Raw genomic sequence first — 24,449 nt, 5'->3', positions numbered from 1 at the left:
TTCACATTTTGGAAGCATGATAAAGATTTATTCATATTGTCATATTATATGCTAACTGGTAGACTGATTTTCTGGGGGATATTTATTACCTTCATCAGCTGCCCCCTCCTGCTTTTCAATACTGGTCCTAGAGTGATTTCAGGCAACTTGAAAAAATAGATTTCTTTGAAGACATTATTCTGTTTTCTGTGATGGTGTTGTTATAATTATCCCATCTACTCCCCAAAAACAGATTAGGATCACAGTGTGAAATTCTTCCACAAGAGGACCACCTCTGTGGCCTGATCTTTATTTGAATGCCAAGCATTGAAACCTATCCGTTTTATCATTTCAGAAGGCAGCTGATTAAACTGATTTTTAAAAAACTTGACAGTGACATTTTTATTGTGTATTATTATTGTTTATTTCTAATGTATTTATCTCAACATTTGTATCTTACTTTTCTAGACAATTTAATGTGCCTAGCAAAACAATGAATAAAATCATATGTAAAATTATTATAATTATGGGATATTTAAGGTCTCTGGATTTCAGTGTTGTAGACAGCTGATAGCTACAAAATGCAACAGTAAAATTAAAATGAAGATGGCCAACCACAACTAGAGAAGTCATACTGCAAATCTGGCAAGTGTTGTACAACCCATGGTGTTGAAATCCAATGAGAAATTTATTAATCGTCAGAGATTTGTTTCCGTATCCTGGTGAAGCATCATTGTGATGCCATAGCATAGACTGTGACCATAGAAATTATTTCCCAAGAGAACTAAAGTCACCTCCTAAATGATCTAAGTGACCTGAGGATGTCCCCTAAGGGAATCTCCATGGTTTTCAGGTGTTTAGCGGTCTCTGTAGTGTTCTCTTTTTGTATTGTCTGCTCTTTTGCTTCTCTATTTGTAGCTTGCCTTCACTTCGTATCCTACATCTCTTCTCCCTTTCCATTTTTAGTCATGTAGCCATCTTGCCCCATATCACAGCATGGAAGCTGGGGTCAGTCATGTCGGGTGAAAAATGTAACAGACATGTAATCAAAAGCTTTTTCATGTGCCACAAGATATGGTTTAAATGATGGGTTGTTATCAAGATTTTGCATATTAATATTTCCAGTTGGAGCAGACCTGTTGAATCAATGTTGATTTAATAAGCCCCATTATTTGTACCCCATGCCTTGGCCTAATGCAAGTATATTGTTTGGTCATTGTTCTGAAAACTGACTTCTCATCCAACAAATCAAGTGGCAGTTTCTGTTCTATTTTACAGTAATGCAGCCAGCAGATTGATCTTGGAAATAAATTTGATGGAATTTTCTTCTATCTCCTATTATCCCCTCCTTTCAGCTTTGCAAAGCACAAAAAGAATGTTTGTGAAAAAGACATTGGACAGAGAGTACAGACTAATGCTGGTTGTAGACACTATGGAACATACGTTTAACATATTATTCAAGACAGATCCAGCTGTAAGGCAAATGCCTTTTCTCCAGTGGTGATAGGATTGAAGTGCATAAAGGAAGCTTAGATAAATGCCATCAAGAGTCTGGACTCTTAAGAATCCAGACTCCTGTCAGGATCGCCCTGCACAGTCACCAGACTTTAGATGCATCCACTGTCTGTGATCTAACAGTTACCTCGGTAGAAGAGCACAGATAGTTCCAGTGGTGATGGGATAGAGAAATTCTTCAAGGATAACTGCTGGGCAGCAGCAGGAGTAGAAGCCAACACTGGCAGGGGATATTTTACAGACAATGGCAAGAACATTTAGCTACCTTAGTACTGTGCAGAAAGTTGCTATGATTAACAACTGTATTTTATGTATGAATGAATCCTATTATCTATGTATGTAGTGTATTCATATATAGAATCATAAAATAATCGAGTGGAATGGGGCCTATAAGGCCATCAAGTCCAAACCCATGCTAAGTGCAGGAATCTCTCACTCACTCTCTGCACTCAGTCAGCAACTGGGGAAGAACTAAGAATAAGTATGAATAGTGGTGCTCTTACTGAGGCAGCTAACCTGAACCCAAAAGGTCATTCAATGACTGATGTGCAGAGAAGCTGCATGGCAATATAATTGGACCAAAAATGTGAGAAATTTGAATCAAGACAAACCCAATATCCTAAAACAAGAAAAGGAATACTTAAAGATTGTAACATTTGATGTGAAAGAACTAAAGCAGTTCTTTTCAAATAATTGCACGGCCTTTTACCCTGGAAATGACAAACTCCAAATCTAATAATGGGATGGGATGTAGCACAACCAGTTAGGGTTTACAATGTAAAATTTGACCAAATAAAATCAGTTAAGGATGAGACTTTCAGAATTTTAGGATTTCTAGCCTCATAATTTGCCCAGAGCCCCCCAAGCAGAATTATAGGAGTGAAAGCCCCCCAAACAGAAAAAGTTAGTTTAGCCATGTGTATCTCCATGGTACTCCCATGCCAGTTCTTCTAATGGTAAGAAAAGGATCCTGCTGCACTGTGGGCCACTCAAGGATCTGTGCAACTCACAGATGTCTATGAGACAGTGTATCTCAGCACCCATTAGACTATATAGAAGCAGCCTCCAATGGAATCACACAAAGCAGTGGAGCACTTCGAATAAGAGTTGTGGGAACAGTCATCACAGGATCCAGCTTAGGAACAGAAATCTAGATGTGTTTGACTCTCACCTATCCCACTGCAAAGGTGGTCACAGGGGTGTCTTTGGGGTGCTCTACTACATCAGTTCCCCTCAACTGAGCTTCTGTTGTCTCCTCTCCTCCAAACAATTTTTCTGTTTGTCATATTAATCTTGTCAAAAATAGCGATGTACAGTAGGACCTCTGTTTCCACTGGATTAGTATCCACAATTTCAGTGATGTGTGGTTTACCGCAGCCCTATATAAAGCATAGAAGTGGCAGGGCCTTTTGACCTTGTCCCACTTCTTTGCATGTTGTATATATTCACTCATGGTTTCGGGCATTAGCCGTAGATCATGGAATGGATCCCCATGGATCAGGTGGTCTTACTGTACCAGATAAGAACTATGTCACTTTGGAAAATACAAAAAAATAAAAAAGAGGACAAAGAAAAGAGGTACTTTGCCTCTTTTTCCATCTGCCCCTTGAGGGGATAAATTGGACAACACTTTCTTTGGTTCAAAAGTTTTTATTAACAATAACTTTAACTAGTTCAAACGCATATTTAACAAGTCTTCATTTGACAATAGTTCACTCTCTTGTTTCATTTCTGTAGTTTGTAACTTGCACTATGCCTAACTGAAACTGTTTGTTACCTACAAACCAGTTTGTGAGGACTGGGGAGGGAATAGGAGTACAGTGGTGCCCCGCATAGCGAGGTTAATCCGGAACATCGCTGTACGGGGCAAGGAAAGCCTATTGGAACGCATTAAACTTAGTTTAATGCGTTCCAATAAGCGTCCAAACTTACCCCTCCAGCGATGTTTTCGCGGTCCGGCGGGCTCCAAAATGGCCGCCGGATGACCCGAAATGGCCCCCTCTCAGTGTTTTTGCGCCCTCCCCTTGCTTACCGAGGTCGCGAAAACGCTGCGGGGGGGCATTTCGGGCCGTCCGCAGCCATTTTAATGGCCGCGGATGACCCGAAATCCCCCCCGCAGCATTTTCGCGACCTCGGTAAGCAAGGGGAGGGCGCGAAAACACTGATAGGGGGGCATTTCGTGTCATCCGGCGGCCATTTTGGAGCCGCCGATCAGCTGTTCGGCGGCTCCAAAATGGCCGCCGGACGCCCCAATCGTCGCAAAGCGAGTGTGGCGATTGGGGCAGCTCCGTATAGCGATCCCCAAAAAGGGATCGCTATACGGATTCTTCGTTATACGGTGCACTCGTTAAGCGAGGCACCACTGTACATGTATCTTTCCCAATGGTTCAATTTTTAGGGACAATAAACCCAGCCCCCATACATCTCCCACATGTTCTTTCCTTGGCCTCTGCGGGACTTGGGTGGGAGACCCCTCCAACCGGGAGATGTCCCAAGATAAGTGCATCATGCTCTATTTTGTTGGCCATGTAACTCTCACTCTCTACGCACTCTCTCTCTTTTCTCTGATTGTTCCTCTCCTCAATTTCTCCCGAGTATGGTGCTCTGCATGGGGGCTTGCTTTGCCAATCTTGTTTGGCCACATCTCTTGGTACTTCCAACTGCATCTGTTCTCCCGATCATGGGTCCTCCTTCACTATCCAGACCCAGTTATCTGGTAGCTGGTCCTCTGATTAATCCTCTTCCACCCAATAAGTCATTGTCTCTCATTGTTTCTTGCTTATCATCTCCTGACAGCAACTGTGTGACCTCTTCCTTCTCTTTTTCTTTTATACCGTCCTTCTTTCCCACCAAAACCACACTTCTCAACCATTTGCTCCATCCCCAGACTTCTGTTACCCTCCTGGGCAGTGCTTACTGCACTCCCCTCTTCATGTCCTGGGGGACTGTTTTTTTTTTCTGGTTCTGGCCTCCTGGCTGGGGGAGGGAATGGCACACCAACAAGGAGAGTTTCCTTCTTGCCCCCTTTTTCCACAGGCTGTTCCAGTGGAAATTGTCAACCTCAGCAAAGATGGCTCTTTTTCTCCCAGCATTTTCCTCTTACAGCTTTCTGCCTCTACCCCATGGACTCCTGCAATAGGAAGGTTGATTGTAATGGTGTAGATGGGTACAGCAATTTCACTTGTAGAAATCAGCTGGGTCCAGGTTTGAAAAACTTTGAAGCAAACTAGGCACCCCTTTCAGTGTACTCACAACCTGAGATTTGGAAGGAGAGTCATGACTGAGATAGAAACAATCCTTTAAAGTAAAGATATGTTTCTGGAGACCAAAATCATTCAGACAAGATCAATACCATTCTGACTTTGGTTATTTCTGATTACTATGTATAGATGAGAAAGCTGGACAATAAGAAAATCAATGGGGGATAAGATTGGTTTATTTAAAATATGATGTTGGAAGAGATTTTTTAGATACTGTGGGCAACTAGAAGAACCAATAAATGGGTTTTAAATCAGTCAGGTCTTAGCAACAAAATTAAAAGACTAGAAGCTAAAATGAGACTATAGTATATGGGGATATAATCAAAATAAAAAAGTAACTGAAACATAATTTTAGGAAGACTTCAAGGTCACAAGAAGACCTAACATGAGATGGCTTGACTCCATAAAGGAGGCCACAACACTTGGACTTCAGGATCTGAGCATGGCTATAGACTAAGGACTTTCAGAAGTCCTTAGTTTATAGCTTTGACATATATCAGAAATGAATTAACAATACGTGGCAGCAACATAAGGCAAATACAGTGGTGCCTTGCTTAGCAATGTTAATTCATTCCGAAAAAATCGCTGCTAAGCGAAACGCGGTTTCCCATTGAAATGCATTGAAAACCGGATAATCTGTTCCAATAGGAACGAATTGCCGTCCTTAAGCGAAAATCGCCATAGGAAACATCGCTAAGCGAAACGCGTTTCCCCAATTGAAATGCATTGAAACCTATTCAATGCATCTCAATGGGGGGAAAATACAACAGTAAGCCACCCAGAGACCTTCGGGTAGTGCGGGCGGCATATAAGTTAAATAAATAAATAAATAAATAAACAAACAAACAAACAAACAAACAAATAAATAAATAAATAAATAAATAAATAAGAGTCAGAACAAAGTCAAATTTGATTAACAAAGGGTTTATTAAGTGCACTTTATGATTTTAAAACATTTTAAACAGTAAACTCTAACTTTATAAATAACAGGAAAACATTTATAAAACAGCAAACATGAGGCTGTTTAAACCATCGTTAAGCGAAACAGGGGACCCAAAATTTAATCGCTATGCGAAGCATGGTCCCAACCATTGCTAAGCGAAAATTGCCCATAGGGACCATCGTTAAACGAAGCGCAAAAACGCTCCAGAAAAGTCATCGCTAAGCGATTTTGTCGTTAAATGGAGCAATCGCTAAGCGAGGCACTACTGTAATAGAAAAATTATAAGAGTTCCAACTGATAAATAAAGCCAAACTGAATTGCCAACATTTCAAATCTAACTCTCAATTTTTATTTTTGTTTTATCCCTTAAGAAAATTTACATTCCTGCTTGTTCAGAGCTTTATTTAGCATGTAGTGAGTATTTTAACGGCATCCTAAAAAGCAGAGACATCACCTTGCCGACATAGTCAAAGCTTTGATTTTTCCATTAGTGATATATCGAAGTGGGAGCTGGATCATAAAGAAGCTTGAGTGCCGAAGAATTGATGCTTTTGAATTATGGTGCTGGAGGAGTCTCTTGAGAGTCCCCTGGACTGCAAGGAGATCAAATCTATCCGTTCTGAAGGAAATGAACCCTGCATGCTCACTGGAAGTAGGCTTCAATACTTTGGCCATCTCTTAAGAAGATAAATTTCCCTGGAAAAGACCCTGATGTTGGGAAAGAGTGAAGGCAAGAGGAGAAGGGGACGACAGAGGATGAGATGGTTGGACAGTGTCATCAAAACTACGATCATGATTTTGACCAAATTCTGAGAGGTAGTGGAAGACAGGAGGGTCTGGCGTGCTCTGGTCCATGGGGTCACAAAGAGTCGGACACGACTTAATGACCAAACAACAACAAGCATTTTTAAACCTCACATTATTATTCAGAACTCTCAGAATAACAAATAGGTCCTGTGAAAAAAATGGGCTGAGAAATCTTCCAGAATTGTTTAAATAATACATTATTGAAGCAGATCTTGTTGTTCCAACCACTAGCTTCACTGTAGCATCAAATTATCTGAGCTAAATTGGGACATCTTGGCCTAGGTACCTCACTTACAGCTAAAACTACTTACACATTGGCTGAAATCCTGTTGCTTAGCATAGTAAATTGCACTAGATGAGGTTCATTGAATCAGTGGGGATTTGCTAAGTCATTTACTCTGTAAGTTCCATTCATTCAAATGGGCCTCCTCTATTTTGACTTACTTTAGCATAGTAACTCACAACTAGGGCAGAATCATTTGAATTAGAGTGGATGACTCATAAAATCCTCAGAGATTCAATGGACCTATGGTGAAAGTTACTAAAAACCAAAGCAAAGTGTTCTGCTTATATACTGCCCCATAGTGCTTAAAACCTCTCTGGGCAGTTTACCCTTCAGTTATGCAAGCTATTCATTGCCTTCCACCCCACCCGCATGAGCTGGGTAATCAATTTACCAAGCATGGAAGGCTGAAAGGCTGGGTCAACCTTAAACAGGCTACCTGAGCTCAGGATCAAACTCAGACTTTGAGCAGAGTCTTGACTGCAGCACTGCAGTTTAACCACTGGAGCCCCAAAGCTCTAATTATGATAACCAACAGGATTTCAGCCATTACTCAGTCATGTTGCTAATGATAAATATATGGGATATAACTGTGTTTGGGTACAAGTAGGATTTCTATCATCCTAACTCTAGATCTGTCTCTTGTTGTATTGTAAACATGTCAAAAATGTTTATTCTCTCTAAAATAGCATAGGCAAAGCAAATGCAATATATACATAAGTCCAAAATTCTACAAACCACCTAGAAATGTGTACACTATATTTCTCATCCTTCATCTTTGAGGTTTATGTTTAAAGGAGTTTTATTCTGTGAACAAGACAAAAACTTTTCATGCAATTTTTGTTAATAATGACTAGCATCTTTATATTAAAAGACCTTTTTCACAATTTATATTATCATATTATTTAAAAAATAATAGTTTCTTTAGAAAACCCTGCAGTTCATTTTTTTAAAAAATATTAATACAATTTGTTCCATACCTGAAGCATTATGTATATGTTTGCATCATCCCTGTTCTGCCATACTGCCTACTTTATAGCATTTAAACTCAGATTTTCATTGACAGCATAGCAGGAAAGATACATCATCCAATTGTGGTTCTCTTTGCTTGGGCTGTTCTTCCTATACTGTACTACCAAAGCTTTGGTGAAAATGTCTAAAGGGCCTTGCCATGGTTGCTGTGCATGGCCTCATACAAGAGGTTACATGCAGCTGACCTTTTCACGCACTTCGTGGGCATTGCTCTTTAGGGTTCTATCTACATTATGAATTTCATTGTTCACTGTTGAGTCATCCCTGGCCATCAGCTTAGGCTCCTTTATAAACCGTGTAATTTGTGCTAACTGAAGTTGGCTTGAATTGTATGCGATAGCTGGGAAAGTGTTCACTAAGAACAATTGCAGTGGTTTCTTTTCCTCTTTGTAGTGGCACTGGAGGTACCGTAAGAAAGCACTCCTGTATCTTCTGTTGAACAATGTGTATACAAGCGGGTTGACAGCTGAAGAAAGGTACCCAATCCACACAAAAATGTTAAGCAGGCCGCCAGTTACATCTTCATTGCATGACTCCTTGCAAGTGACTGCCAGCACATTGGTAATGAAAAATGGGCACCACATCACAACAAACAAAAAGAAAACAATCCCAAGGACCTTGGATGCTTTTCGCTCATTATTAATGGATTGTAATGTTCTCCTTCCAGAAAGTCCAGGTTCTTTGCTCAGAGAGCGCTGGAAGAGTTTGCCTGAAGAAAGAGAACTTTGAGGGAAGAAACTGAATGAAGTAATCTTGCTGTTTGAACTGAGACCATTGACGCACAGTGTAGCTTCTTTCTGGAGGGATTTTATGGTTAAAAAATAGGTGATCACCATGATAACAAGGGGTACAAAAAATGCCACAAATGAGCCTATTAAAATAAAATTATCATCCACAAGTAAGCAACTTCCATTCTTGAAAACTTTCGTATCATCATGTAATCCAAACACAGGAACTGGCACTGAAATACCTAGAATTTAAGTTACAAACAGGAAGATGATCATAAAGCATAGTCATCATAATTTTAAAATACATGTCCTTCTATGGTTTACCACAATGGGGGCACAGCTCTGCACTGATAACATTGCTGAAAATGGTGTGGTGCACAAGTCATCACAGTGGAAGAAGAAGGCTGCTGTGTCCTTGAAGTCTGCAGCTTTAATAGGGCAAGCTTGTTTTCCCAAGTGATCCAAAATACTGTAGTTTATACCTATCTTCTTCATTAAACAGCTACAGAATTGATTAAGACAACCCACCTCATTCTGGATTAACAGTTGCTTACAGAATCGTACTCAGAGGGTGGTGATTAATGGGTTACCTTGTTACCTCCTCCAACAAGGCTCGATCCTGGGTTCGGTGCTCTTCAACATTTTTTTTATTAATGACTTGGATGAGGGAGTGCAGGGAAGACTTATCAAATTTGTGGATGACACAAAATTGGGTGAAATAGCTAACAACTTGGAAGATAAGAACGACATTAAAAAGGTATTTGTATATTTATTCATTCATTCATTTTGCCCAGCTAGTGGCAGAGCCACTACTCTGGGCAGCAAACAAATCATAATAACACAGTAGAAACAACTGAAAGACAGGCTTGAGCACTGGGCTGAAAACAACAGAATTAAATTTAACAGGGATGAGTGCAAAGTTCTACACCTTGGGGAGAAAAAAAACAAATGCACAGTTACAAGGTGGGGGATATGAAAAAGATTTTGGAATTGTTGTAGATCAAAAGCTGAATATGAGTCAACAGTGAGATGTAGCTGCAAAAAAAGATGAATGTTGCTTTAGGATACATTAACAGAAGTGTAATTTCTAAATCCCTCTCTGTTGCATATGAAGGGCCACTGTCACCCATAGTTTGTGACATTTCATCATGGATCTGCTTTGCACCTTTCCCTTGGAGAAACAGGAACTTGATTATGGTCCTATGCTCTTCCACACTGAACTTTTCTGGAGGTACCACCATGTTCACTTTGGACCAGAAAATGAAAGTTAAGTTAAAATCATAGGTAGTTGATTTTTGCACCAATGGATACAGACAAGTTGGCCAATACACTCTGCAATTTATAGCTTCCTAGCTCAGTTTTTTTTTTCCTAGGGAAGGCTCAATACTTGTCAGCACCCCCTCGGAGTGGTTCTGTCTTTCAGCTTTGCTTCAGAAAGCATTTGAGAGTTTCTCTCTACTCAAAATATGTCTACTCAGAAGTCAGTTCAACTGAGCTCAACAGGATTTATTTCAAGATAAATGTGCATAGGATTCAGGCCTAAAATAATGATGAATGATGATGAATCAAGTAAAAAAGTAAAGAAAGGGTGTGACTGTGTGTTGGTGAAACAAATGAAGTGATTATAGAAATTGAGCAGCAAGAAGTTGTGGAATGTTTAATAATGTTGAAAGGATGCGGAATGCGAGTTAAGAACATTTGTGTCCCTAAGCAGTAGAGTGCCTTTTGTTCAGTTGCACCTGACTGCAATTCAGTGCCACTTTAGTACCAACATGGTCACTACACTGAACCAGCCTTAGGCAGGCTGTAGGAGCATTAAGTCCAGGATCCAAAACTGACCAATAGCACCACTGTGAGCTTGCACCAGGTGTGCCTGACTGTGCAAGGGAGCTGTCTAGTCCATTGTTATAAGATGGCTGAGTTTGCACCATGTGGCACCATGTGGGTAGGGATGCTCCAAGGAAGGAAAAAGTATATACATCAGCCGCTGATGAATCAAACAGAACATCCAGAGAAAATCAAGTTGTTCTGCTGATGAAAAGGAGTGTGAGTAGCACACATTGGGCATAAAGGAAAGTGATATGTGAGTGAATGAGCTTGGCTTGGCTTGGCTTGCTTGCTTTGAGTATGTTCAGGGTCAATCACAGGCTGTAGTGGTTGCATCCCTTTGGCAGCTGGAGTTGAGTGAGATAAAGATTGTAAATAGATGTAGACCAGGATAGTGGTGCTGTGCTATTTCATATTTAAAAGGCTCCAAGGTCAAAATCCAAAGAATTGCACAGGGTAAAAACTGGTAATCACATAAAAAGTGTGGGGCAACTTGTCAAATGTCCATCTTGCTCTTGGACTTGCCTGGGTTACATGATTGATGGTGCACTCCGTCACATGCTCTGGCATATATCTCTGAAGATTCTCAGTCATCCAGGTGAGGCTACCTGGAAGCTGAGTCACGGCAACTGGACTTCTTTCTTATTAGGTTGAAACATTTCACTACCCATCCAAGTAGCTTCTTCAGTCTGATGAGAGTTGGTAGGAGATCCCTGGTATATTTTCCACATTGGTTTCACTCCCCCCTGGTCTGAATAGCCTCCTTAGATACTTTGGCATATGATAAATAGCCAGCAAAATATGAAACCCACATGTGGTATAGAACTCAAGCAAGTAGGATTTCACTGTAGAATTCTGGCCACAGATATTTATGGTACCTGAAAGATTTATGAATTTAAGATAGCATAATAAGCCTTTGTGGACTAGAGTCTATTGTTCAAAAGGTGATTTGTGAGATACTGCTTTTTGTGTAAGCAGTGTAGGCTAACACAAATGGGCAAAAACTGATATGCTGACTTTTTACTCTCATTCACATCTCTTTCTTGTTTTTTTGCCTGGAATTGTTTTTCTTAATATCAAATGCTTTTCCCTCACCTGCCTACATAACCCGTCTTAAAAATATGTTTAGAGCATAAGATGGCCCCCTGAGGTAGCTGATGTTTGATGTGAAATGGCTGCAGATTATTAATTATTTAGTTTACTTTTTTGTATTTTTGTTGTCAGAAAAGTGTAGACACACTTCAAGGGAGTTGAAGTTCTGAGTACCATTCACCTTGCTTTTTGTTGCAAGGGGGGCAGCTTTTTAATGGTTTCCTTCAGACAACAATACATATTCAGCCAACCTTAAATTCAAACTAAATTGGCAGGCATGAGGTAAAAAATGTATTTCGCACCAAGGCTAACAGGAAATTACAGCCACCACTGATCACGTGACAGTGGTTTCCGAATCTACCACAGTTCACAGCTTCATGTGGGCTGCAGTGGATAAGCACATGGGCTGGAGCATGAGACAGCAGCTCCTAACTGTGCCAGAGTTCAGTGACTCTGGCCAGATGTACATGTCAGATAAATGATGTTACATCAACGTGTATTAAGAGGCTTCCAAACTGACATGACTTAGTGCACACCTTTCCTCTTATTCTTATATTATATAGTTGATAGATAGGGGGTTCTGATATAACATATACAAAGTACTGGCTTTACAATTTAAGACAACACATACTGTTTGATTCACATGTACTTAGCATTCATTATCAGCATTTTACACAAGTAATCATGCCTTGTACCTATAATTGAAATATGAGTTCTCACTATAATGATATTCTATATGCATTTTTGTATCGGTATTTATATGTATTCTCTATAGCCAATGTATTTCGTGCTCCTGACCCATCCCGCTTGGCACATTCCTACATTATCACACAGATAACATTCACAGCGCTTCAGGCAAAAGACTGTAACATGTTTCAAAATACACAATGGTTCACACATTCACAAACCCTGGGATGCAAGTTGGATATTTTTCTCACGTCTACCACGGCCAGTGGGATGGCCCAGCGGGCACACATGGAGTTCAAGAGGCCAATGAGGGGATGCTGTGCTTTATTGTTCTTTGTATAAGTTGCTTTTACCCATTAATGAGGGGGTTCGTTCCGTTTTTAGGAACGACGCCCAGTCATATGTATGTTTGAATAAAATTGGCTTATACATAGACTCATTGATGCACTATTTTATCTGTTTTTCCTGCCGGAGAAGGAAAACCTAAAATTGGGTGGTAACATAGTCCCTATATAATAATAAATAGTTTTGTGAATATTTTTTTAAAATCTGTGTGTGGTGGAGCAGATAGCGTGATAGACTAGAACACAGCAGACCTGGTTTCAAATTCATGGAAATTCATGGGGGTGGTAATAACAGTAGAACTGCTCTTTAAATAACTCACATATCTCAAAACCCCTACTAGCATTGCTCTAAGTCAGATATGATGTGAGAGCACTAACACAATAAAAAAAGATGCTGCCGAAGAGAGACAGACAGATACAAAATGGCCATTTTAAATTGGAGGGTGTGACATCATGTGAAACAATTGAGGTGATGGTAGATTGAGTAGGAATTATAAGTGATATGTTGATTCAGCTTCTAACAGGCAGTTCATCTGCACTGAGCAATCATTCAACTCTCTTTCCCAGTGGAGTCTATCAGATTAAATCATCTAGTGTATTTCATGGACCTGTCTTGGAACCACCACATACCACCTCCCCTTTGGTGGTGATGTCTCTCTTCTGGGTGACCAGCAAGAAACTGTGAGCTGTTCTGCAGAGTTCACCACACCTTGAGCTGTTTAAGTCAAAATGTTTGTGGATGCTGAACCAAACCATATTAAAAGTGATCCCAATAGCGATCTGTATTATATACTTATCTGGACAGGCCCTTAACATGTCTATGTTCATGGGGATTTCAGGAGAAAAGCTGGGAAATATGAAAATGAGGGAATGGAGATTGGGGTAGAAAGCATACAGTATTTGTCAGTTACCTAACTCTACACTTTCCCCTTCCGTAGACCTTTTCACAGAAACAAAATCCATAAAAACTGTGCTTCTTTACTTGCTTTCTGAAACCCAAATTGCTAACCAGGATTTCTTTTTTCTTTAAATATTTCTAGCTCACCCTATATCACAGGACCTCAGAGTGGGTAACAGAGTTGTATAAAACGATATTGAAACATGGTTTTTAAAAGATTAAAGATTGATTAAAAGATCAAACGGCACAAAATTAAAAGATTGAGACATGAAAAATACTAAAACCATTGCATTAAAACCTATGCAGGCCACAGTCCTCAACCTCCAAAGTTTCTAATAAATAAGTAGGTCTTGACTTGACACCGAAATGATGCCAACGTCAGCACCAATCCAGCCTCCAAGAGGACGGCATTCCACAGTTAGGGTGCTATGGCAGAAAAAGCCCTCCCCTATTTCTCCACATAATGAACTGTTCTCAGTGGTGGAACATGGAGGAGGCCCTTCCCAGGGATTCATGATACATGTGGGATACACCTTCCATTCTCGTTGCATGTGTGTATGTGAATGCAGTCCCCTTCCTCAAGAAATATCTGGGATGGCACACTCATTTTAATAGATTAATTTTGATATGTGACTCATTTTAAAATGGTTTGCTATGCCTTTGTTAGGTTCTTAAGTATTATCTGGTTTTAGTGTAACAGTGGGATAAAATGCAATAAATGAACAAATAACAATGGCTGTAATGTGCAGTGCAAATGTGTGTGTGTGGATGCATGGATGTTAATTTCCCTCAGAAATTAGGAATCAGTTACTGTGCAGTATATAAGGAAACATTGTTCTACTCACCTACTGATATAGTCCAAACAAGAATAATTTTTGCAAATGTTTTTGTTCTCGACTTATAGCGGCTGTGATGAATAGGGCTGGTTATGGCAATATAGCGATCCAGAGAAATGGCACAGAGATGCATAATGGAGGCAGTGGAGAAAAGCACATCTAAATAGATCCACACTGCACAGAGGTTTCTAGGCAGAGGCCACTTATATCCTGTAAGTGAGGAAAGTTATTGGTTTTGGTACATGTAACAAATGGTCAAACTATTTGTCAGTAATTGATAATTGTTCCAAGCATCATATTTGCAGTTTATTATATTCACTAGACTATTTGATTTACTACTGTTCCCTTGTGGAAAAGGAAGTAAATGTTTCAGGGCTTTCTAAAGGTCTCAAACTTGTGCTATGGATCCCCACATGAGCTTACAGCTGTCTGGAATGCCATTTAGGAAAGATTCTAGAACAAAGGGCAACTTCACTCATCTATGGAAACGATCTTGTCACATATAATAGAACCTTAATGAAAGTTGCAACATAACTTTTTATTTTAAGGAATGTTTGGATCATAATCTCTTGTATGGCTTCTTAGGCAACACAAACCAGGAAAGGGACACTGAAGTATGCAGACTAAAGCAAAGAGTTTAATGGAATAGTGTAGAGATTTTTAAATAGGCAACACTGCCAGAGGGAGAGAAATGGTAAAGAAAAATAAAAAGCCAGAATCATGTCTCACAGGGTTGGCAGGAAATAAATTGAAGGCTGAGTGTCTGAAGCCAAACAGAATCCCACAACTTCTGTTTAAGTGTGAGATAGGTGTATACACTACATTCTTCACACAAAAGAAAAACTGCTGGTTTCCTTCTTAATAGTTGGTTTCTTATTGGCTGAAATCCAGTAGAAAGTAAAAACTGAAGTAAGCCTACTTGAATTGATGCACCAACTTCTCACTGATTCAGTGTGCCTACTCTAGTTGTGATTTACTACTGAATGTCTGCCATTGTCTTCATCTGATTTATTTACATAAAAATTTAGGAGAAAGCATGTACTGTATCACTTATTTTTCTCTACCTACTTTGTCACCTTTCTTGATGCTTTGTGGATTTTTGCTTGACGGATTTTTCATCCATAAGAACAAAAAGATCATATGATTATACAGTGGGGTCTTGACTTGAGAACTTAATCTGTATTGGAAGGCGGTTCTCAAGTCAAAAAGTTCTCAGGTCAAATCTGCATTTCCCATAGGAATGCATTGAAAACCATTTGATCCGTATCTGCTCTTTTCCGTCCATAGAAACTAATGGGAAGCTGCTATTCCACCTTCGACCACTAGAGGGGGATATTTTGTTTCTTTTTTTCTTAGGTCAAAAAAGGTTCAGGGAAGGCAGGGAAAATACAGTCCAGGCAGTACAGTACCAGGCAGTCTGAGGACTGTCTCCCAATCCACTCTCTAAACGCTGGGAGGAGTGAGGAAGCAGACAGGCACCCTTTTCACTGGCCAACAGTTAACTGAAAGTTCAAATTTTGCACTTTCCCTGCCTCCCACGTGGGTTTTTTTCAGTTCTTAACTCAAATCTAAGTACTTAAGTCAAGTCAATATTTTCCTATGAGAGCGGTTCTTAAGTCAAAATGTTCTTAACTCAAGCCGTTCTTAAGTCAAGACCCCACTGTATTGAAGCTACAGTATTTGCAAGAACATTGCAACAGTCTGATTTAATCTTTTCAAAGTTGTGGTCAGGAGATTTTAATTTGTGCTTTAACAAATATCTTACATTAACCTCTGAATTAAAATTTCCCTGAATATATAATATTTTAATATATTTTTAATTAATTTTTAATAAAGATTATTGTACAATAATACAAATCAGACAAATTTAAACTATAGATGTTCATCATATACATAATCATTATTTATTTTTAAAAGAACATCTTTCTGAAACTCAGAATGTGAGATTAGAAGGTACCAAAATTATTTATTGGAATTCATATACTCTAAAAGGGGAAGCCAAATTTGTAGAAACTCAGTTGATTTTTCACTATATTTGCACGCCAGATATGGTGGACAAAGCGCTTGATCACTGCCTGGCCACCAACTCCTCTCTTGAGCCTTGCCCGGCCTGGCTAATCAAAGTAGGCAGGCCTGTAACAACTGAATGAGCTATTGTGTTAATTAATGGGTCTCTCCAGGAGGGCAAGGTTCCTCTTGCCCTCAAGGATACACTCATTAGGCCCATAAGAAAGAAACCAAATTTGGCGGTGGACGATATTGGCAATTATAGGCCCGTCGCCAATGTTTCTTTTCTTAGTAAGTGGTTGAAGGGGTTGTGGCTGATCAGCTTCAGGCTCTTTTGGATGAAACCAATGCCCTGGATCCATTCCAGTCAGGCTTCAGGCCACGCCATGGCACAGAAATGGCACTGGTCACACTGTTAGATGACCTGTTGAGGGAGGCTGACAGGGGCAAAGTGTCCTTGTTGGTCCTCCTTGATATCTCAGTGGCCTTTGATACCATTGACCACGATATCCTCCTGGGGAGGCTCTCCGAGTTGGGAATCGGTGGCCTGGTGCTTGCCTGGCTCCGATCCTACTTTGAGGACCGTTCTCAGAGAGTTCAGCTTGGGGAGAGCGTCTTGGCCCCGTGGAGCCTCAATTGTGGGGTTCCACAGGCCAGACCATCTCCCCAATGCTGTTAATATCCATATGAGGCCGCTGGGTGGGGTCATCAGGGGGTATGGTGATGACACCCAGTTCTACATATCCTTTTCACCTACTTCAGTGGATGCCGTTCTGTCCCTTCAGCGTTGCCTGGAGGCTGTACTGCAATGGATGCAGGAGAATGGACTGAGGCTGAACTCGGACAAGACGGAGATCCTGAGGGTGGGTGGCCCCTCCATTGGTGGCTTGGGAAACTCCCTCACTTTTTTGGGGGGGGTGACTCTTGCCGCGAAGAGTGAGGTTCGCAGCTTGTCAGTACACCTGGACCCGGCACTCACCATGGAAACCCAGGTGGCGTCAGTAGTTTGTTCTGCCAATTACCATCTGTGGCGGGTTGCCCAGCTGTGTCCCTATCTTGATGGTGGGGCGCTCACCACTTTGGTCCATGTGCTTGTAATCACGAGATTAGACCACTGCAACACACTTTACGTGGGGCTACCTTTGAGATTAATGCAGAAGCTTCAAATGGTGCAGAATGCGGCAGCCAGATTACTTAGTGGAGCAAGAAAATTCCAGCATATCTCTCCCATTCTGGCTGCTTTGAATTGGCTGCCAAATTTGTTTCCGCATCGACTTCAAAGTGTTAATGATCACGTATAAAGCCCTAAACGGTTTAGGACCTCGATACCTGGCAGAACGCCTTCTCCCACCTAGATCTAGTCGAGTCACTCGCCAGAGCCAGTTTAATCCATGATACTATCCCTGCAAATGTGAGTGTGGGGTAAAAATTGAAAAATATACTTTAATAATTTAATATAAATTCTAACCAACATGGGCATTAATTTTGAATTATGCTTATAGAAAATGTAAATATGGCCAAAATCCTATTGCACACCTCTTTTTGTTCAACAATGATGTCATCAGCAACATATCACTGTTGATTAAAGGCTTCCTTTGACAATTTGTCTTTAATCAAGTGATTTGCCACAGAGGATGATGTCATCCCTGTAGCTCATGCAGAGCTAAGCCACAGGATTTCAGCTAGTGTCTTTAATGCAACCTGTGACAACATTCTTAGATTTTAGATCATGCATTACAAACCTATGGATTTCTTGTTGACATTGGACTCCGACTCCCATCAGCCCCAACTGGCATGGCCAGTAGTCAAGAGAGAATTTTACAGCGGCAACATTTTGACAGCCATTTTGTTCCACGCCTCTGTTTTAGACCTTGGCCTAATTTGATAACAATAAGGTAGGCACCAGGGGAAAGAATACTAGAAAAAGTGAAAAGAATGGAGCTAATGTTTAATATTATCCTATACTAGCTTTAGTATCATCTAGTTTAGTATTATCCTATACTCTACTGGTTTAGAGTTTAAATAAAGTGATTTGCTGTTGCTGATTACATCATTACTAGCTTGATCTCTGTCAATTCATCTGGAGAATATAGATTTAGAACAGCTTTTAATTAATAAAATTAAATGTATGCATTTAAATGTATATACTCTTATTTTTGATGTTTACTAATGAAATTATATATGTGAGTAAAGTTTCAGTTCAATTATATTACACACTTCCTCCCCCAAATCCACTGTTTCATCTTGCTTTCCCCACCTTCTCCTTTTACTGCAAAAGTAGTTGAAGTGATGGAAAAATCAATATATCACAGAATGCAAATCACTTTATTTAATCCCTAGACCAGTACTCACTTCTTACCAGTAATATCATTTACATATGCTGAAATCCTGGCCAGTGTGGCTTGTGGCATAGTGGAGAGAGTGTTGGACTAAGACTCAGGAGACGTGACTTGCAACCTCTGCTCAGCCATGGAACTCACTGAGAGAGCATGGCAATAATAAATCACTCCTTGCACATCTCATATACCTTGAAAAGCCTATGAGGGCCATCATAATTGGAAGCAACTTCACAGTATGGGATATGTAACATATTGTTATTTACCTATGCATAACATCATAATGGCAGTGCAATCTCACAGACCTCACTGTTGGAACGAGAAGATGACCTTAAAATACACCAATAGTCATTTGTTTGTGTCCTCAAAGGTGTGGACACTTTGTTTTACACTTATTTCCCCCAGATGAACCTATTGGATACCTGGTATGTGGGCTGCAAGTCCTTAGCCACCACAGTTCAAAGGTCTATTGGTTTCTCAGTGTGCCTTCTTTGACTGTAGAATCTGAATTCTTAACCTATCTCATCTAATATTCTGAAAGTAATAGCGTTGGCATACATTTTAACTATAGAACAGCATATCATGCAAAAAACTGACCATGCATTGCCATTTTAGCAATTATGATAGCTTCATATAAATATAAGAATATAGATTATTGTATTCGCGAAGGCTTTCACGGCCGGGATCTAATGGTTGTTGTGGGTTTTTCGGGCTTCTTGGCCGTCTTCTGAAAGTGGTTCTTCCTAATGTTTCGCCAGTCTCTGTGGCCGGCATCTTCAGAGGACAGCAAACTGTGCTCTGGGTAGGCTTGAGAGTGGGTGGAGTATTTGTGGCTGTGAGAAGGCTAGTTTGTGAGGTAGGCTATTGTCCTAATCAGGAGATGGTTGATTAATGTGTTTTGTTGTGGATGTATTGTTTTGATAAGGAGGGGAGATTATCTCTCCCTGTGGTTGATGGGTGTCATTAGCTGGTCTTTTGTGTGCAGTAATCCCCTGACCTTGTGGCTGGGTAGAGTTCGTTGACTTTTTGCACTCTGTGTTTTTGAGAGCTGGGAGCCAGGTTTTGTTGAGTTTCAGACATTCCTCCTTCCGGTTGAAGTTTTGTTGATGCTTGTGGATTTCAATGGCTTCCCTGTGCAGTCTGACGTAATGATTGCTGGTGTTGTCCAGTATTTCAGTATTTTGAAAAAGAATTTCATGTCCAGTTTGTTTTATGGCATGTTCAGCTACTGCAGATTTTTCTGGTTGTTTTAGTCTGCAGTGTCTCTCATGTTCTTTGATTCTGGTGTGGATGCTTCATTTTGTGGTTCCAATGTATACCTGGCCACAACTGCAAGGTATCCGGTATACTCCTGCAGTGGTGAGGGGGTCCCTTCTGTCCTTTGCTGACTGTAACATTTGTTGTATTTTTGTGGTGGGCTTGAATACTGTTTGTAAGTTGTGTTTTTCCAGAAGTTTCCCCATGCGGTCTGTGACCCCTTTGATGTACGGCAGAAATACTTTGTTTGTGGGTGGCTGTTTTTCTTCTTCAGTTCCGTGTTGTTTTCTTGGTTTGATGGCTTTCGTGATTTCATTTTTGGAGTAGCCATTTGCCTGTAGGGCTCAATTCAGGTGGTTGAGTTCAGTGTTGAGAAACTGAGCTTCACAGTTCTGATTTGCACGGTCTACCAGTGTTTTGATTATGCCTCTTTTTTGCTGTGGGTGGTGGTTGGAGTTTTTGTGTAGGTACCGGTCTGTATGGGTGGGTTTTCTGTAGACCTTGTGTCCCAGTCGGAGGTCAGTTTTGCGTAGGACCATGACATCTAGGAACGGGAGTTGGCCCTCTCTTTCTTTTTCCATGGTGAATTGTATATTTGGGTGGATGCTGTTGAGATGGTTGAGAAATTCTTCCAATTTTTCTTCACCGTGACTCCAGATTGTAAAGGTGTCATCCACATATCAGAAACCAGATTGTGGGTGCGAGGGGTGCCGAAGCCAGGGCAAGTTTTTCAAAATGCTCCATGTAGAAATTTGCTATAACCGGGCTGAGAGGGCTGCCCATGGCCACTCCATCTGTCTGTTCGTAGAATTCATTATCCCACTGGAAATAGCTGGTTGTAAGGCAGTGCTGGAAGAGGGCTTTGATGTCTTCTGGGAATATCTGCTGGATGAGTATCAGGGTGTCCTTTACCGGTACTTTAGTGAACAGGGATACTACATCAAAACTGACCAGTCTATCCCCAGGGTTGAGTTTTAGGGTGCTGATCTTGCTTATGAAATGCCCTGAGTCTTTGATGTAGGATGAGGTTTGTCCAATGTGGGTCTGTAGAAGGGTTGCTAGGTGTTTGGCTAATTCATATGTTGGGGAGCCGATGGCACTTACAATGGGCCTGAGCGGGGCAGAGTCCTTGTGGATTTTGGGGAGTCCGTATAGTCTAGGTGGGAGAGCTTCTGTCTTGCAAATTCATTGGAGGACGTTGGGGTGCAGGGAGGAACTCCTGATCAGCATGTTTGTTTGTTTTGTGATCTTGTTAGTTGGGTCCCGTTTCAGTTTTCTGTAGGTGATGGGGTCTAGAAGTTCTCTGATTTTGTCCCTGTATTCTTCCGTTTCCATGATTACTGTAGCGTTGCCTTTGTCTGCTGGTAGGATGATGATGTTTGGGTCTGAGTTCAGGGACTTGATGGCATTTCTCTCCTTTCTTGTTATGTTACTTTTGGGGGGTTTTGCTTTCCGTAGGATCCTGGTCACTTCCCCTCTTATTTCCTCTGCTTTTTCTTCTGGAAGATGATATAATGCTGATTCCACGTTGGCAATTATATCTTCCACAGGAATTTTGCTGGGTGTTATAGCAAAATTTCCTCCTTCGCTTAAGACTGAGGTTTCTTCTGGGGAGAGTTGGCGTCCCGATAGGTTGATGATGATGCGCGTGGTATCTAGTGTAGGTTTCTGTTGGCTTGTTTGGCATTTGTTGAATTTCCGTTTTTTGTCTGTCTGTGTGGTTCATCATTTCTTTTTCCATCTTATTGTAAGAGAGGGTATCAATCTTGTCCCAGTCTTGACTTCTCATTTTTTGGCTGATAGTGATGTGTAGGCCTAGTAGTCAGGGGATTACTGCACACAAAAGACCAGCTAATGACACCCATCAACCACAGGGAGAGATAATCTCCCCTCCTTATCAAAACAATACATCCACAACAAAACACATTAATCAACCATCTCCTGATTAGGGCAATAGCCTACCTCACAAACTAGCCTTCTCACAGCCACAAATACTCCACCCACTCTCAAGCCTACCCAGAGCACAGTTTGCTGTCCTCTGAAGATGCCGGCCACAGAGACTGGCGAAACGTTGGGAAGAACCACTTTCAGAACATGGCCAAGAAGCCCGAAAAACCCATAACAACCAATATAAATTATTGTTTTCCTCAAAGATGAGGCATAACTCTAACATTGCACTAGCAGCTGATAATTATGAAGGTGGATTTGGAATGTTGATGGGGGAAGAAAATTACCTTCCTGCTGTATACACTGACAGAAGCTGCTTGATTGACAGAACAACCATGCTCGATCCTCACTGGTTCTTAACCTTTGTTACTCGGATGTTTTTGGACTGCAACTCCCAGAAGCCTTCACCATCAGCTCTGCTGGCTGGGGTTTCTGGGAGTTGGAGTTCAAAAAAACCTGAGTAACAAAGGTTAAGAACCACTGGACTAGATCTCCAGTCTCTGCATGTGGTGCTGTTCACAGTTCTCACCTTTCATGAGTCATAGGCGACTTCTATTTCAAGCCAGTATTTATATTCCTGTTCAGCCTATGGAATTTCTAAAAGACTGCTGCTGATACTCACCGTATAGTATGGTTAGCATGGATATGGGCATGACAAGAAAACCCAAGAGCATGTCAGTTATTGCGAGTGACATCAGGAAATAGTTTGTAGCATTCTGTAGCTTTTTCTCTAACGATACAGCCATGATGACAAGAATATTTCCAGCAATGGTTAAAACAATCACAATAATTGTTAGTAGGGCAGTCCAGTTTCTCTCAAGAAGAAGAATTAATGATATGTTGTGAGGAGCATCTGATTCTCCTATACAAGAGCAATTCATTGTATCTTGGAAATATGAACTCAGATTATCCACATGCGACCCATTCAGTTCTCCAGAAACAAATGCATTTCTGTAGCGTTCTTGGTATTGGTTCAGTTGTAGTGAGGTACTGGCTGTTGAATTCACAGAGTTCTCTTCATAAAGCACATCCATATCTAAGGTTTCTGAAAACAGTGAGAATACACCATGAATGTGCAAATTATATCCATTTAATTACCACATATTTCTCTAGTCCTCATTTTAGTACAAAGCCAGAAAGAAAATTTGGAGGAGGTTGGCTGACTGTTAATTCTTAACACAATTCAAATAAAAGTGACAAAATTGTTCAGAATACCAGAAACAGTATTTCCATTATCATGTGTGCACCCAGTTTTAGCCTACACTAAGAATCTATCTGGAAGACTGGACTCTAATCCATTGCATTGTGTCAAATATAAACTTTAAGCTTCAGAAAGTGCACATGAAATCTATCCTTCCTCTCTGTTTTTTTTCAGCCTTAATTATCTTGATTTTAATATTTATATTTGTCGGTTTTAAAGGGTTATATGTAAAATAGTACAAAAACAACTTATCTTAAAACATATCATTCTCTCTCTCTCAATACAGACTTTTAATACATGTTTAAAGTTGGTTTAAAAGTTCTAATCACAGTAATTAGACTTGCTTCTACTTAAATTGAGTTTTCAATATTACTGCTATTGGGTCTCTATCATATTTTAACATCAGGTTCTAAAGTAAATTCAAGTAATGTTGCATATGTGTCAAAATAATTAGCTATGGTTGTTATTGTAGTCCATCAAAGAAACAAAATTATTATTAAACAGTACAAAAATTTTAATGCATATGAGGAAGACTTACATTGCGTTTGAGAGATTCTATGTGCTAGATTCATGCCTTGTCTTGGTTGGCTTTAGCCTTCATTGTCCTCATCAATTTGTTGTCCTTTTCCCCCAATTTCCACCTGCAGCATTGTGTTGCTGCCTGTTTTGTTGACTTTCAAATCACCCGTTACACCATAGGCACTTCCTTGGCTGTAGGTCTGGCAACCACTGGCTGCTCTACTGACACTACACTTGGATCTGCATTTCCTCTTAAGGCAAGTGACGCTGGAAGAATAACATCTGCAATATCACAAATGAATTCCTAATGCTAGAAGGAAAAGTCTCCCCATGAGGGTTGGAAAAAAATTATTCCAGAAAGTAAATATTATGGATTTGTTTGATTTTCCAGACCACCTACTAGCAAAATGACAGAAACAGGAGCAGCAGGAGAGCACAGCTAAGAGACCTGGATTTGTTTCTTGCACGCTGCAGGCTTGTATGTTTCGGCATCTGGAGCTGCTAGTCGGGGGGGGGGAGAGACAACAACAGGTAAAGGTGTTTTGCAGAGCAGTTCATGGTAGCTGTAATCTGTCTTTCTGTGGAAGAGGCAAAAAAGCCGGGAAAGGAATTGTAAATTGCAAACAGATAGACTATACCATGTTAGAAGCTGTTCAGTGTTGCAGGCTTGTGCAGAACTGCTAATGCTTTGGCCCTTTTAGTGTTAAGAGCAAACACAGGGCAAACTCTTGGAGCTCCCTTTTGCCCCTTGGAAGACTTCGGGAGCCCCAGAATGGGGTGAGGGAACCTTTTAAGGGTCATAAGTTGCTGCTGGGTTGAGGCAAAAGGAAGCCCTAGGTTGCCTTAGAACTTGAAAGGGTAGGAAGCTTTTCATTAGTTTAAATTAAACATTTTGGACATCCAATCTGGGTTGAACTGGTGTGAATTTATGCCAACATGAATTTGCCCAAT

General features: G+C 40.6%; 2 protein-coding genes across 3 annotated transcripts in view; one reads left to right on the top strand and one right to left on the bottom strand.

Annotated features, from left to right (window-relative positions):
* Window positions 1–24,016, top strand: part of LIG4 (DNA ligase 4) — a 30,475-nt gene extending 6,459 nt beyond the window's left edge. Inside the window, exon 3 of one of the 2 annotated variants that reach the window (XM_072976921.2) lies at window positions 23,890–24,016. In XM_072976921.2, coding sequence (XP_072833022.2) covers window positions 23,890–23,941 — 52 coding nt within the window. In that variant the 3' untranslated portion in view covers window positions 23,942–24,016. Of the gene's footprint in view, window positions 1–8,212; window positions 8,722–23,889 lie in introns of those variants that run through there. The other variant, XM_020814825.3, reaches the window with a different exon arrangement.
* On the bottom strand, window positions 6,349–23,894 carry HTR2A (5-hydroxytryptamine receptor 2A). Its single transcript, XM_020814826.3, has 4 exons — window positions 23,518–23,894; window positions 22,401–22,823; window positions 14,241–14,441; window positions 6,349–8,789 (listed from the first exon to the last, which is right to left on the bottom strand). The coding sequence occupies exons 2-4, from the start codon at window positions 22,810–22,812 to the stop codon at window positions 7,990–7,992; spliced, it is 1,413 nt and encodes a 470-aa protein (XP_020670485.3). The 5' UTR covers window positions 22,813–22,823; window positions 23,518–23,894; the 3' UTR covers window positions 6,349–7,989.
* Window positions 24,017–24,449: the final 433 nt, after the last annotated feature.

The sequence above is a fragment of the Pogona vitticeps genome, chromosome 1, assembly GCF_051106095.1.
Source record: "Pogona vitticeps strain Pit_001003342236 chromosome 1, PviZW2.1, whole genome shotgun sequence".
NCBI classification, from domain to species: domain Eukaryota; kingdom Metazoa; phylum Chordata; class Lepidosauria; order Squamata; family Agamidae; genus Pogona; species Pogona vitticeps.
Note: the sequence above shows the minus strand (reverse complement) of the source record. Positions and strands in the feature narration are given on the sequence as shown.